Raw genomic sequence first — 12149 nt, 5'->3', positions numbered from 1 at the left:
CCACACCTGTGCGTCTCAGGACAGGAAGGGCTCTTTTCAGACCTCTGACCGGGGAGGCCTGAGCTCTTCTCATCTGTCAAATCGAGACCCTGCTGGACACGATGCCCCCGCAACTGTGAAGCCGCGGGTGCCAGGGCCTTCCTTGTGCTTGTCCAGCCCTTCAAGGGTCTTTCTAGTGAGTGGACACAGGGCGTCTGAGGGGCTTCTCCAGGTGTCTGCTAGGTGCCCGCACCGTGCCGGGGGTGGGCTGTCACCTGTCATCGTTTCCTGCTGAGGGGAATCAACTGCTCAGCCACGCCCAGGACGGAGGCGCCAAACACGTGTTGGGTGGAACATCGCTCTCAAGTCCCCGTGCTCTTTATTGCCCTGCAAGGTTCTGGCCGCGTCACCACCTCCGTGTGTCTGCAGGGTCTGCCTGGTCAGGGTCCTCTGTGGGCCTGCCTGGAGGGGCCGGGTATTCCAGGAAAGAGCGGGAGCCCACGCAGCGATGGCAGAAGTGGCTCAGCGGCCAACGGATCAAGGTCAGGGGGGCGGCAGGCCTGGCGGCCACCTCAGGCATCCAGGGTGCGCAAGAGGCAGCAGCGCGGCCCCCGGGAGCTGCGCGGGGTGGGGGGGCAGGCTGAGGACTTCGGGGGGTGCGGCGGCCAGGCCCGGCACGGGCCAGGGAGGACTCATCTGGGCGGGAAGCCAGGAGCAGCAGAGCCAGGGGACCTCGGCTGGCTGGGCCACCTCTGCCAGGACAGGGACTAGAGGGACCAGAACCTGCATGCTGGGATGCGGCGCGGGGGGCTCGGCTGCTGTCCGAGGAGGGGCTGGAGCGACAGAGCCAGTCCTGGCCAGGGCGGAGGCATGGTCGACTTGCGGGTGGCTCGGGGTCCCCTGGATGTGCTCAGGATACGGTGGGAGGCCGTCCTGAGGCTCCGCGGCGCTGGGCGCCGGGAGGTGCCCCGGGGCTGCCGGCTCGCCGTCCACCGGTCCGGATGCTGGTTTAGTGCGCACTCTCGGCTTCATCCTCACCAGGAGGTGCGGGCAGTCTCTCTGAAACAGGGGACTGTGGTAGAAGTGTAACTGAGGTCGCAGTTGAGAGAGAAAAGGAAACCCCGAGTCACAAAAGAGTTGCTCGCAAGCAGCAGCCGCCTGGCTGGGCCCCTGGGCGCCCTCCTCCAGCCGACCCAAGGCCTCTTTGGAGAAAGTGGGACCCGGTCCCAGCAGGACGCTGTGCCCCAGCTTTTACATCCCCGAGACTCGCTCACTCACCATCACCTTTCGCCCTTGGAAAATGACTGAAAATGGCCCCTTAGTATGAGTACAAGGCCCACGAAAGGGGACTTGGCGTTTGCAGGTACGAGACTGCAACAAGGTTCGGTAGCTTTCTAAGGAAGTGTCCGAATCGCCCCCTGGCCAGCACCTCCAGGGGCCAGATCGGGGACACTGACTGCTTCCCAGGAAGGGACCTGCGCCCCCACTCAAGTGATGCTCTGGAGCTATGGGAGTCGAGGGGGCACACAGACCTCCCCCCTCCCCCCCGGTGGGCCACTGTCCCCGAGCAGGAGGACGGGAAGGGCCAGCGTTGCAGCAGTGTCCTCTTGTCCCCCGGTGTGACTGCGTGTCAGGCACGAGCGGCACTGCCCACGTGTCAGGAATACAGGATGACGCCTTGCCCGCGTGTGCTGTGAAACGATCACCACAAGGGGGTCCAGTTCACACGCATCACCTCACACAGACACACCAAAGGGAAAAGGAGGAGGGAGAGAAGTGACGTCCCTGTGCTGAGAACGCTTCGGGTCCCCCCATAACAACGTCCCAACACAGCGCGCGGCACTGCCAGCTCTGGCCGTCACGCCGGTCCCCAAGTACCACCTTTAAAGGAAGCTCTCCCGACACGCCTGCCACCGTCCCAGGCGGCCCCGGGGTTGGCACCCGCCCCCCACCCCCGGGCCCAGCGGCTCAGCCCCTGGAGAGGGCTCCTCCCCCGCCATCCCCCGCCCTCCTTACCTCGCTCAGGACGTGGGCGGGCCGCTCCTTCGTGGACAGGTTGGTCACGCAGAGGGACGTGTGCATGTCCTGGTGCACTTTGCTGAATCCGTAGCAGTTAAGCTGGCGGGTGAAGCTCTTCATACATTCTGTCTTGAACACCTTGTCTAGGCCGTCCCTGTCCAAAACCTCCTTTTGAAACAGCGGCCTGTTGAAGCCTATGCAAGTCCCGTCTTCATTCCACCAAATGGACGCAAAGCGACTGCTGTTGACGATCGTCCACAGCTTCCTGGGAAAGGGGTGGAAGAGCAGGCTGCCTTCCCACACGGCCTCGCAGGCGGTGCGAGGCCCTTTCAACAAAGGCTCTTCCGTCAAATCCTGGAAAGCGGCTTCTCCAGGCAGCAGCCTGAGGTCGGGGTGTCCCGCGGGCACGGGCTGGTCCAGGGCGAGGGACTGGGGGGGTGCAGCTCCCTGAGCCGAGGGCCGGAACCGCTGTGTCGGGAGGAAGAGGCGCCTCGCCGAAGCCGGGCGCCCTGCCCGCGGCGGGGCCCTTCTCGTCCGCAGCCATGCGGAGCGCGGCGTGTCCCTCCGCCACGTAAACGGGACAGTGCAGCGCGGCCGGCAGCACCCTGGGCTCACACTCCCGCTCAGCCCCTCACAGAAGTGCTCCGGTGGCTCGGGGGTGACATCACAGCCCAGCCAGCAAGTGACATCATAAAGGGCAGGCCCGTCAGCACGTCAGCCTCCTGCTTCACGCCCGTCATCGCAGGGGGCACGAAGACACTCGTGCACGGGTGCAGAGCCACGGGCCGAGCGCTCGTGCAAACCGGGCACGGCCTTCTGGTCCCGGAGCCCCCGGGCCAGGCAGACGTGCACGGACCCACGTGTGGCCCACGAGGTCAGAGGTCCTCCTGTGTGACCCCTGGCCTTCCGGGCCGTGCACAGCACCCACGATTTCAAGCACGAGCATCGTCCGAGACGCGGCCCACGGTCAAGGGCGCTAAAACTTTACAATTCACCTGTGAACTGGAAGAAAAACCCTCACGACGTCTGGGTCTGCAAAGTGCCTACCTTACCCTCTCCCTGGAGAGGTGTCCCATGGGTGCTGAGCAGGAATCGGACTCTGGACCCCCGCCCTCACCCGCAGCAGCCCTTTCCCTCCATTGCCCACAGCAGAGGCCAGACTCAGATGAAACGTTCAGGGAAATTTATTAAACAGAAACATTGACTGAAACCATTGAACAGAGGGCATAACAACACACAGAGGAACTTCTAACGGCCACCGGAGCCCACGGGTCCCGGCCCTCCCCCCAGGGTCCTCAAAACGGTGCCTCCGCTACACCCCACCCGGCGGCCCTCCGTCTCCCCACAGTCTCCCTTCCTGAGGGCCCCGCGGGTGGCCTCTCGCCAGGAAGATGGGCGCCGGCCATGCCCGCTCCCCGCAGGGCAGACCCTCCATTTCTGGCCCACATGCCCGGGGCCCGGCCCTGCCCTATGGCGGCCACAGGACAGTCCCACAGCAGGGCGCGCGCCACCGAGCCGGGGACGTGGAGTCCCGAGGAACAACGGGGTGGCCCAGCAGAACACAAGCCCTGGGGGGCCTCCCGCAGACCTCCTGCAGCCCCGGTCAAGGTCTTCCTTCCCAAGGTCCCAGGTGGGATCCCAGGTCCTGGGGTGGGTGCTGGCTGTGACCTCGTCCATCCCGTCCTTCCCGCCGGCTCCTGGGACTGGGCTCGGGGTCTCCACGCCGCGCAGGGCTTGGGGGAACTGCTCAGAGGAGAACACACGCACATTTCCACAACAACAGGCAGCGCTGGGCCTGAATCTATGCCCAGAAAGCACACGTCGAGCTCACGACACTGGCCCACAGAGACCAGAGCCTTGGCTGGCACGTGGCGCACCTCAGGGCTCTGCGGGGGGGGGGGGGTCGATGGCTAGGGTGTGTGTGTTGGGGGGAGGGGAGCGGGGGCTGGGGGCTTCCTTGACACCTGGGTCCCTCTGGGGCCTACAGGGACACATTTGGGCTTGCCAGTACAGGGAGCAACCTGCCCCAGGGGATGACGAATAGGGGTCCCCTCTCAGGAGGGAGGCCCAGGCACCTTGAGTAGCCCCTAATATGGGGCCAGTAGGCTGCCGGGCCTGGCCTCCCCCTGCCTCCAAGCCTGGGGGCCCCGGGACCTGCTGAGCCTACTGGCCCGAGGTGGACCCCGGGGGGCTCATCTCTGCAGCCCCGTCTTCATTTCCCGGCTCTTCTGGGATGGGCTTGAGCCCCTCCTCGGGGCTCTCCTCGGCCTCCTGGCCTTCTGCCTGGGTGAGGCCCTCTGGCTCCCAGCCAGGACCTCCTGGGGCCACCGGGGAAGCACTGCCCATCCGGCCAGGCATGGGGACCCTGGGGACATCTGAGGGTCCTGCCTGACCTAGGCCCGCAGGGGCGGCAGCACTTCCGTCTTCCTGAGTGGCCGCGGATGCCTTGCTGGTCTCCCCAGGGCCAGGGGCTGCCCTGGCGGCACCATGGTCTTCAGGGCCCGCCTCGCCAGCCTTGGCAGTGCCGGCAACTGCCCCACTGGCCTCCTCACGTGCCGGGTGGTCCTCGGCGCTCCCTTCCTTGGAACGGGCGGCCTGGGCGGTGGTATCTTCACCGGCCGGGGAGGCCTTGGTGCCATGTGCAGTGGTGCCTGCGGTGATGGCCTCATGGGCCGCGGCGGCCTGGGCGGCTGCTGCCAGGCCTCCAACGTCCACACGGGCCTCTTCCTGCCCTGGGAAGTGCTCCCTGCTAGCCGGGTCGGCCTCCCGGGCCTCGGTCTTCTGGATGAGCCGCAGCATCCCCGCAAAGCCGGGAGGCCTCCTCATCAGCCGCATCGTCCTCAGCGTGTCCCGGAGCGTGTCGTTCAGCCGGGCCCGCATCAGCACCTGCCGGGCGCGCGCCTGGTCCGCCATGGCCGGGTGGATGGCCCCCTTCTCCAGGGCCGACTGCAGCAGGCCTTCCAGGCGCATCACGTACGCAGAGAGAGTCTCCTGGGGCCGCTGGGCACAGGTCACGAACTTCAGCCGAGCACTCCCCCGGGGGTCCTTGTTCCCAAACACCTGCACCAGCGCGGCCAGGCAGTCCTGGGCAGCCAGCTCGGGATCTTCCGCCAGGAGGCCGCGCAGGAGGTCCAGCGCGGGGCCGCGCAAGCTCTCCACCAGCCTCCTCCTCCTCTCCCTCTCAGACACGTGGCGCCACAGGTGCAGCATGTCGTTGGCCTGCTCCAGCCAGCTCTCAGAGGACTCTTCCCCGTGGCCCGGCTCTTCCATCCCAGAGAAGGTTCCCAGCTCCTGGTAGCCCATGCTGTCTAGCAGGGGCTGCAAGGCCTGCCTCCACTGCTGGGTCCCAGGCCCTGCCTCACCCATGGCGCCTGCCGCTGTCACAACTGCTTCTTCAGGCGCAGTCATTGCCTCGCCCGTGGGTCCTGCCATACTCAGAAGTCCTGCCACGCCTGCAACATTTCTGTAACCTGCAGCTCCTTCCTCATCTGACTCAGCTCCTGCTTCCCCTTCAGCTCCTGCTTGACCCTCAGCTCCTGCTTCACCCTCAGCTCCTTCCGCACCTGCAGCTCCTTCCTCATCTGACTCAGCTCCTGCTTCACCTTCATCTCCTGCTTCACCTGCAGCTCCTTCCTCACCTGCAGCTCCTGCCTCACCTGCATCTCTTGCCTCACCTGAGGTTCCGTCGTCACCTGCAGCTCCTTCCTCATCTGACACTCCTGTTTCACCTTCAGCTCCTGCTCGACCCTCAGATCTTTCCCCACCTGCAGCCTCTGCCTCACCTGAGGCTCCCTCCTCACCTGCAGCTCCTTCCTCACCTGCATCTCCTGCCTCACCTGCAGCTCCCTCGTCACCTGCAGCTCCTTCCTCACCTGCATCTCCTGCCTCACCTGCAGCTCCCTCCTCACCTGCAGCTCCTGCCTCACCTGAAGCTCCTGCCTCACCTTCAGCTCCCTCCTCACCTGCACCTCTCTCACCTCCACCTCCCTCCTCACCTGCAGCTCCCTCCTCACCTTCAGCTCCCTTCTCACCTAAGGCTTCCTCCTCACCTGTGCCTCCCTCCATACCTGCGACTCCCGCCTCCCCTGCAGCTTCCTCCTCCCCTGCAGTTCCTGAGTGACCTGCAGTTCCTGCCTCACCTGCCCTGCCAACCACTGCTTGTCTCTGGGGCTGCGCAGGGAAATTGGGTCTATCCTGTGAATCAGCATCAGGGGCCTGGGGCAGGCAGACCACAGTCCAGGGCCCTCCCTTGCCTGGTATTTGGCGGGGGAGCAAGCTTCGACTTAAACACTCAGCAAACTCGACCAGGGCAACACTCGACCCCAGCTCCTTTCTGTAGACCTTGCCCAGCACTCGGTACCTGCCCAGGGAACGCAGGGCAGCTTGCACAGCCTCCTGGAACTCCTGGTCTTTGCAGTCATCTGGGATTCCCAGGATGAGCAGAGATCGCTGAGCGTTCACGCCCATCGACCTGCACCAGTCCCGCAATACCGCCAGAGCCATCGCCATCTTCGAGGACCTGAGGGTGGGGGGAAGCGATCAAACAGGTGTGCACAGGCTGGTGAAGTGTGGGAATCGGCCTGTGGGTGCAAAGAGGAGAGGATCATGTTTGTGCCACACAGGCCACCCTAGTGCCCCTCACAGCAGCAGCCTGGAGCACCTCCCTGCCCTGTTTGGTTTGTTTGACTTTAGGAAACTTTTTTTATAAATTACATTTATTTACAAGATAGAAAGCTAGGGACTTCCCTGGTAGCACAGTGGTTAAGAATCCACCTGCCAGTACAGGGGACACAGGTTCGATCCCTGGTCCGGGAAGATCCCACAAGCCGCGGAGCAACTAACCCCACGCGCCGCCACCACTGACCCAGCGCTCTAGAGCCCACGAGCCACAACTACTGAGTCCACGTGACACGACTACTGAAGCCCACATGCCTGGAGCCCGTGCTCTGCAACAAGAGAAGCCACCGTGATGAGAGGCCTGCGCACCGCAACGAAGAGTAGCCCCCGCTCGCTGCACCTAGAGAAAGCCCGCGCGCAGCAACAAAGACCCAACGCAGCCAAAAGAAAGAATAAAATTTAAAAATAATAACAAAAGAGCACTTGTTGCGGACGACTCAAGAAACAATAATAAAATAAAATAAAATAATTAAAAAAAAAAAGACAGATAGAAGGCTCGTCACCTTTTCTACATTTCTGGCCTCAGTTTTAGGAAGCTGCCTTTTTCCCAAGGAATTTCTCAAGCCTTCCAATTTGTTAGCATAAACATTTCCATAATATTCCCCTATATCCTCTTTTTTAATGTACATCTGATCCGTAACGTTGGCCCTCTCTCATTCCTCATATTGGTGATCAGCGTTCTTTCTATTTTTCCGTGATTCATCGTTCTAGGACTTTCTCGGTTTCCTTGCTCTTTTGAAAGAAGCGCATGGCTTTGTTCGTCGTGTCCATAATTTGCTTTCTATCACTGATTTCCTCTCTTAGCTCTCTTATTACTTCATTTTATGTTTCCTTTGCTCTTCTTCTTCTAGCATCTCTACATGGACTGTTAGCTCACTGATTTTATGTCCTGACTCTTTTCTAACAGAAGCATTTAGAGGAATACAGTTTCCTCCTGTCGCTTTTTGCTGCCTCCCACTAATTTTGGTAAGTTGTGCTTTTTTAGTATTCACGTTGAAATATTTTCTAAGTCCCTCTGTGATTTTTTTCTTTGATCCATGGGTTTCCCAATATTTGAAGATATATTATCATTAGTACCATCAAATAAAATTCCCCCGTGACGAGAAAACTTATCATGTAAACTTGCAATACTGCTAAATTTATGGAGACATTTTTACAACTCTGGTACGGCGTGTCCGGGTGAATGTGCAAAGCACCCTCGTAAAGAATCTGTGTACTCTGTGTGGAGGCCAGGGCCTTGCCCTGCCCACCCACCTCTGCAATTCCTGTGCCACCCGGACAGAGGCGACCTGAAGCTCTCGATGCCTCATGCAGCGGGCCAGAGCCCCTCCCTGGACCCCCACAAATCCATCTGCCATGGCCAACAGCCTCCACCAGATCACAGCAGCCCCAGCGCCTCCCCCTCTCAGCATCACTTACACCCCCCGTGGCCAGGCGGCTCCTCCCCGGCCCCTCGCACTACATCCCCTCCATACACCCTCCCCCACCCACCAGCTGGTGGCGCTCTGCTCTGGGCCCTGGAAGCCGGGCGCCCCGCCATGCGTACGGGCCAGACTGCCTCTCTCACCTCCCCACACCGGGGAGTCCTCCCCCGAGCACACTCAGCGCCGGGGGCTCTCGCTTCTCGTACCCCAGACGCACAGCCCACCCGTCTTGCCCCCGCCCACACGGGAGCTGGAGCCCCCTAACTGCCACGAGCGTCCACCCCCCCGCCCCGCCCCGGCGGGAGCTCCCCTAATGCCTACCACACCCGCGCCCGGGAGTCCTCCCCATCGACCCCGCCTCAGCCAGGAGTAGCGACCCCTTCCTCCCGCCACACGCAGGAACCGTTAGCCCTCCCTTCCGGTCTCGGCCCCGGGGGTGGGGGGTGGGGGGTGGGGGGTGAGGCCCGCCCGTCCCGTGCTCCCCACCCCCGCAGCCAGTCATCCTCTCCTCTGGCCCCAAAGCCGGCCCCACCCGACCGGCAGCAAGCCCTCCGCTCCGGCCCCCCACCCACGCTTAGCCATTAGCCCCACCCTCTGCACCCCGACTCCAGAACGCCCCCCACCAGCCACCCCGGAAGCCAGCGGTCCTCCCCTCTGACCCGCTCACTGGGGGACCCTTCCCTCAGCCCCCCTTCAGCCCGCTACCCTCCGCCGCCGCTCCCCCACTCCCAACCGAGCAGCCCGTAGCCCTCCCCCGACCTCCACTCCTTCCCAGAGCCCCCGGTACCTGCAGAGTCCAGCCCCCGGCAAAGCCCCCGCCTGTCTCCTGACTTGCTCTGACTCTGTGGATGGCTCCGGAGTCCGGCTCACGAGGGGCTGAAGAGCTCGTCTCAGCAGAGCAGCCAGGAACTGTGCTGCCGACTGTCCCAGGCACTCTGTGCGAACGCCACGTGCGTTTCCGGCTGCTCCCGGAAGCCCCAGGAAGATGAGGGAGAACGTTCTAGACGTCTCTTTACAGGGAAAGTGGTTGGATCAGAAGAGCACGTGAGGAGGGGCTTTGCTACGGAAGCACCAATAGCCACGCGCACTGAGGGCCTGAGGTCCCAAGGCTTGGTGCCTCCGGAAGCAAAAGACACGCCCATTGGCCTTCCACCAATAGGAAGGCCTCCCTGCAAGGCTGCGGAGTTGGGGGAGCAAACTTGGCGATGCAGAGCCCATTGTGGCAAGTACGTCCACTTGTCTTCACAGGTGGTTTTCTACTGTGATTGATAATGTCATAAACCTATTCTTATTTCTTTGGTTTGTTTTAATTTTTGAATTTTATTTTATGTATTTTTTTAGACAGCAGGTTCTTATGAGTTACCCATTTTATACATATTAGTGTACATTTGTCAATCCCGATCTCCCAATTCATCACACCCCCCGCCCGCCCCCACCATTTTCTCACCTTGGTGCCCATATGTTTGTGCTCTACGTCTGTGTCTCTATTTCTGCCCTGCAAACCGGTTCATCTGTACCATTTATCTAGGTTCCACATATGTGCATTAATACACGATATTTGTTTCTCTCTTTCTGACTTCCTTCACTCTGTATGACAGTCTCTAGATCCATCCACGCATCTACAAATGACCCAATTTCGTTCCTTTGTACAGCTGAGTAATAAATAATAGTCATAAAGCTCTTCTTCATATGGACTGATTTCTTGTCTAGTTGTATCAACTAGCCATCTTCTCACATGGCACAAAAGAATGAGGCAGCCGTCTGGGGCCTCTTTTATAAGGGAGGTAATCATTCATGAGGGCTCCCCCCTCATGGGCTAATCACTTCCTAGGGCCCCACCTCCAAATCCCATCCCTTTGGGGGTTAGAATTTAACAGGTGAATGAGGGGCAGAGGTTTACAAATATTCAGTCCATAGCAGTGTCTGTCCAACTATTGTTGCTCCTATGTTCCCTTTTTCCTGCTGAGATAGTCAAGGTTTTCATTTACATTTTAACTTCTCTACTGCCTTTTTAGGCAATTATCAGTTTTCACTAAAACTTTACAGTTCACCTATGAAATGGAAAAAAGCGCTCACCATCTCTGGGTCTGCAAAGTGCCTACCCTACCCTCTCACTGGAGAGGTGTCCCATGGGTGCTGAGCAGGACTCCGACGCTTGACCCCCGCCCTCACCTGCAGCATCCCTTTCCCTCCATTGCCCACAACAGAGGCCAGACCCAGCTGAAACTTTCAGAGAAATTTACTAAGAGAAACTTTGACTGAAACCATTGAACAGAGGGCATGATAACACAGAGAGGAACTTGTAACAGCCACCAGAGTCCGGGGGTCACGGCGCCCCCACCAGTGTCCCCAACAATGTGCCTCCACTACACCCCACCTGGCGGCCCTCCATCCCCCCACTGCCTCCCTTCCTGAGGGCCCTGCGGGTGGTGTCTCGCCAGGAAGATGGGTGCCGGCAATGCCCGCTCCCCCAGGTCAGCCACTCCCCCTCTGGCCCACATGCCCGGGGCCTGGCCCTGCCCTATGGCTGGAACAGGAAAGTCCCACGACAGGGCACCCACCACTGAGTGGACGACGGGGTGTCCCGAGGGACAACGTGGTGGCCTTCAGTTGTACTGCTAATTACTTTCACATTTCCAAGTAAATTCCTATTCCAATGCCATGTTATCTTGTTCATCATCACAAAATAATATGGGAATCTTACAATTTGTTTTACACAATTGCAAAACTCTTGTCATTGAACTGAACTAATGCAAATACATGTGTGATTAATGTCATTTGCAAACTTAGATACTGAAGCTTATTAAACCTTCTTTTAAATGAGACAATATGTGAAAAATTCCCAAAGAAAACAGAGATGAAATTCCATGTCATCTTACACAACAGGAACCCAAAGATGCTACACACCATGTTCCCCCCACTCGCAGGGGCCCTCACTACTTGGAAACTCGACTGTTCTCTCTTCAAACTCCGAGTGAAGGACCAGTCTCACTTGCTACCAGTGAACTTGGGCCTGGAAGTAGCCTGGCTGCTGCTCTGGCTCAGGCTCCCTCTTCCTCGTCGCTCACACCCTCTGCACACAGGGATGGGAAGGACTTGGGATCCAAGATACTGACCCTGAGCAGATGCTGCAGGACCTGCCACTTGCTGGTCTCCGCGTAGGCCCGGGCACCCCACAGGAACTCGTAGCGGGCAGGGTCGCTGTGGGGCACCTGCCGGTACTCCAGGTAGCCCTCCTGCACCCACACTTCGGTGAGCAGCTCCCTGGGCTCCACATAGGTGCAGGGCTCCCTCCCGGCACACAACCCCATGTTGCCGAGCACTCCCCACACCTCCTCCTCAGGGGCGCGGTCACCGAACAGGGTGATCACGCCCAGGACCAGCACCAGGAGGCCGGCCTCGGGCGTGCTCTGCCCGTCGCTCAGCACCGCATCCCAGGTGAGGCCCAGGGTGGGGACCAGGACATAGGCGCGCTCGCGGGGGTCCACCTCCTTCACGTCCAAGCCAAACAACAGCTGCATGCACTCGCAAGCGTGGCTGAAGACCACGGGGAAGTGGTCCCGATGCTCCCGGAGGACCATACTCAGCATCTCCGCCTTGGACGTCGGCTCCCTGGGGCGATACTTGAGCAGGAACGCCACCAGGTCAGCCATCAGCACAACAAGTGCCTCCTGGGGCAAGGACTCTGCATAGGTGGAGAAGGAGGGTGCTCCAGGGGAGGCGGAGGACCAGGGGGATGTGGCCTTCTCCCCCGCAGCCCCCAGCAGCAGCGCCTCCACTGGACCTGGGCCGGGACTGGGGCCTGAAGGTCGGCCTGAGGCTGGCGGAGCTCACTCATCTCGACCGGGGACCTGATCACTGGGGTCGAGCCGCCCACGGGAGTGTGCGCACAGATGACAGGCGGGGACCTCATACCTGGGGAAGAGAGGGGGTGTGAGCGGCCTCGGCGGAGAAAGGCACCCTGGGCAGCTCTGACAAAGGCCACTTACAGGTCTCCTCTTAAAGGCTGCCCTCGGGCCTCACAGGGGCACTCCTCCTGGGCGGCCTGTC

General features: G+C 60.6%; 3 protein-coding genes across 3 annotated transcripts; all 3 read right to left on the bottom strand.

Annotated features, from left to right (window-relative positions):
* Positions 1 to 522: 522 nt before the first annotated feature.
* Positions 523 to 2738, bottom strand: LOC136142307 (heat shock transcription factor, X-linked-like). Its single transcript, XM_065900299.1, has 3 exons — positions 2634 to 2738; positions 1996 to 2466; positions 523 to 1038 (listed from the first exon to the last, which is right to left on the bottom strand). Exons 1-3 carry the CDS (start codon positions 2736 to 2738, stop codon positions 523 to 525), a joined length of 1092 nt encoding a protein of 363 aa, XP_065756371.1.
* A 1423-nt stretch (positions 2739 to 4161) lies between these two features.
* Positions 4162 to 6501, bottom strand: LOC136142306 (paraneoplastic antigen Ma6F-like). The gene is made up of 3 exons (XM_065900298.1): positions 6359 to 6501; positions 5745 to 5752; positions 4162 to 5261 (listed from the first exon to the last, which is right to left on the bottom strand). The coding sequence occupies exons 1-3, from the start codon at positions 6499 to 6501 to the stop codon at positions 4162 to 4164; spliced, it is 1251 nt and encodes a 416-aa protein (XP_065756370.1).
* Positions 6502 to 11140: 4639 nt separating this feature from the next.
* LOC136142305 (melanoma-associated antigen 10-like) lies at positions 11141 to 11937 on the bottom strand. Its single transcript, XM_065900297.1, is given in 2 exon segments — positions 11141 to 11901; positions 11904 to 11937. Coding segments are annotated over 2 exon segments (795 nt in total).
* Positions 11938 to 12149: the final 212 nt, after the last annotated feature.

The sequence above is a fragment of the Phocoena phocoena genome, chromosome X, assembly GCF_963924675.1.
Source record: "Phocoena phocoena chromosome X, mPhoPho1.1, whole genome shotgun sequence".
NCBI classification, from domain to species: domain Eukaryota; kingdom Metazoa; phylum Chordata; class Mammalia; order Artiodactyla; family Phocoenidae; genus Phocoena; species Phocoena phocoena.
The sequence above is the reverse complement of the archived record's forward strand: the minus strand, read 5'-3'. Positions and strand labels throughout refer to the sequence as shown.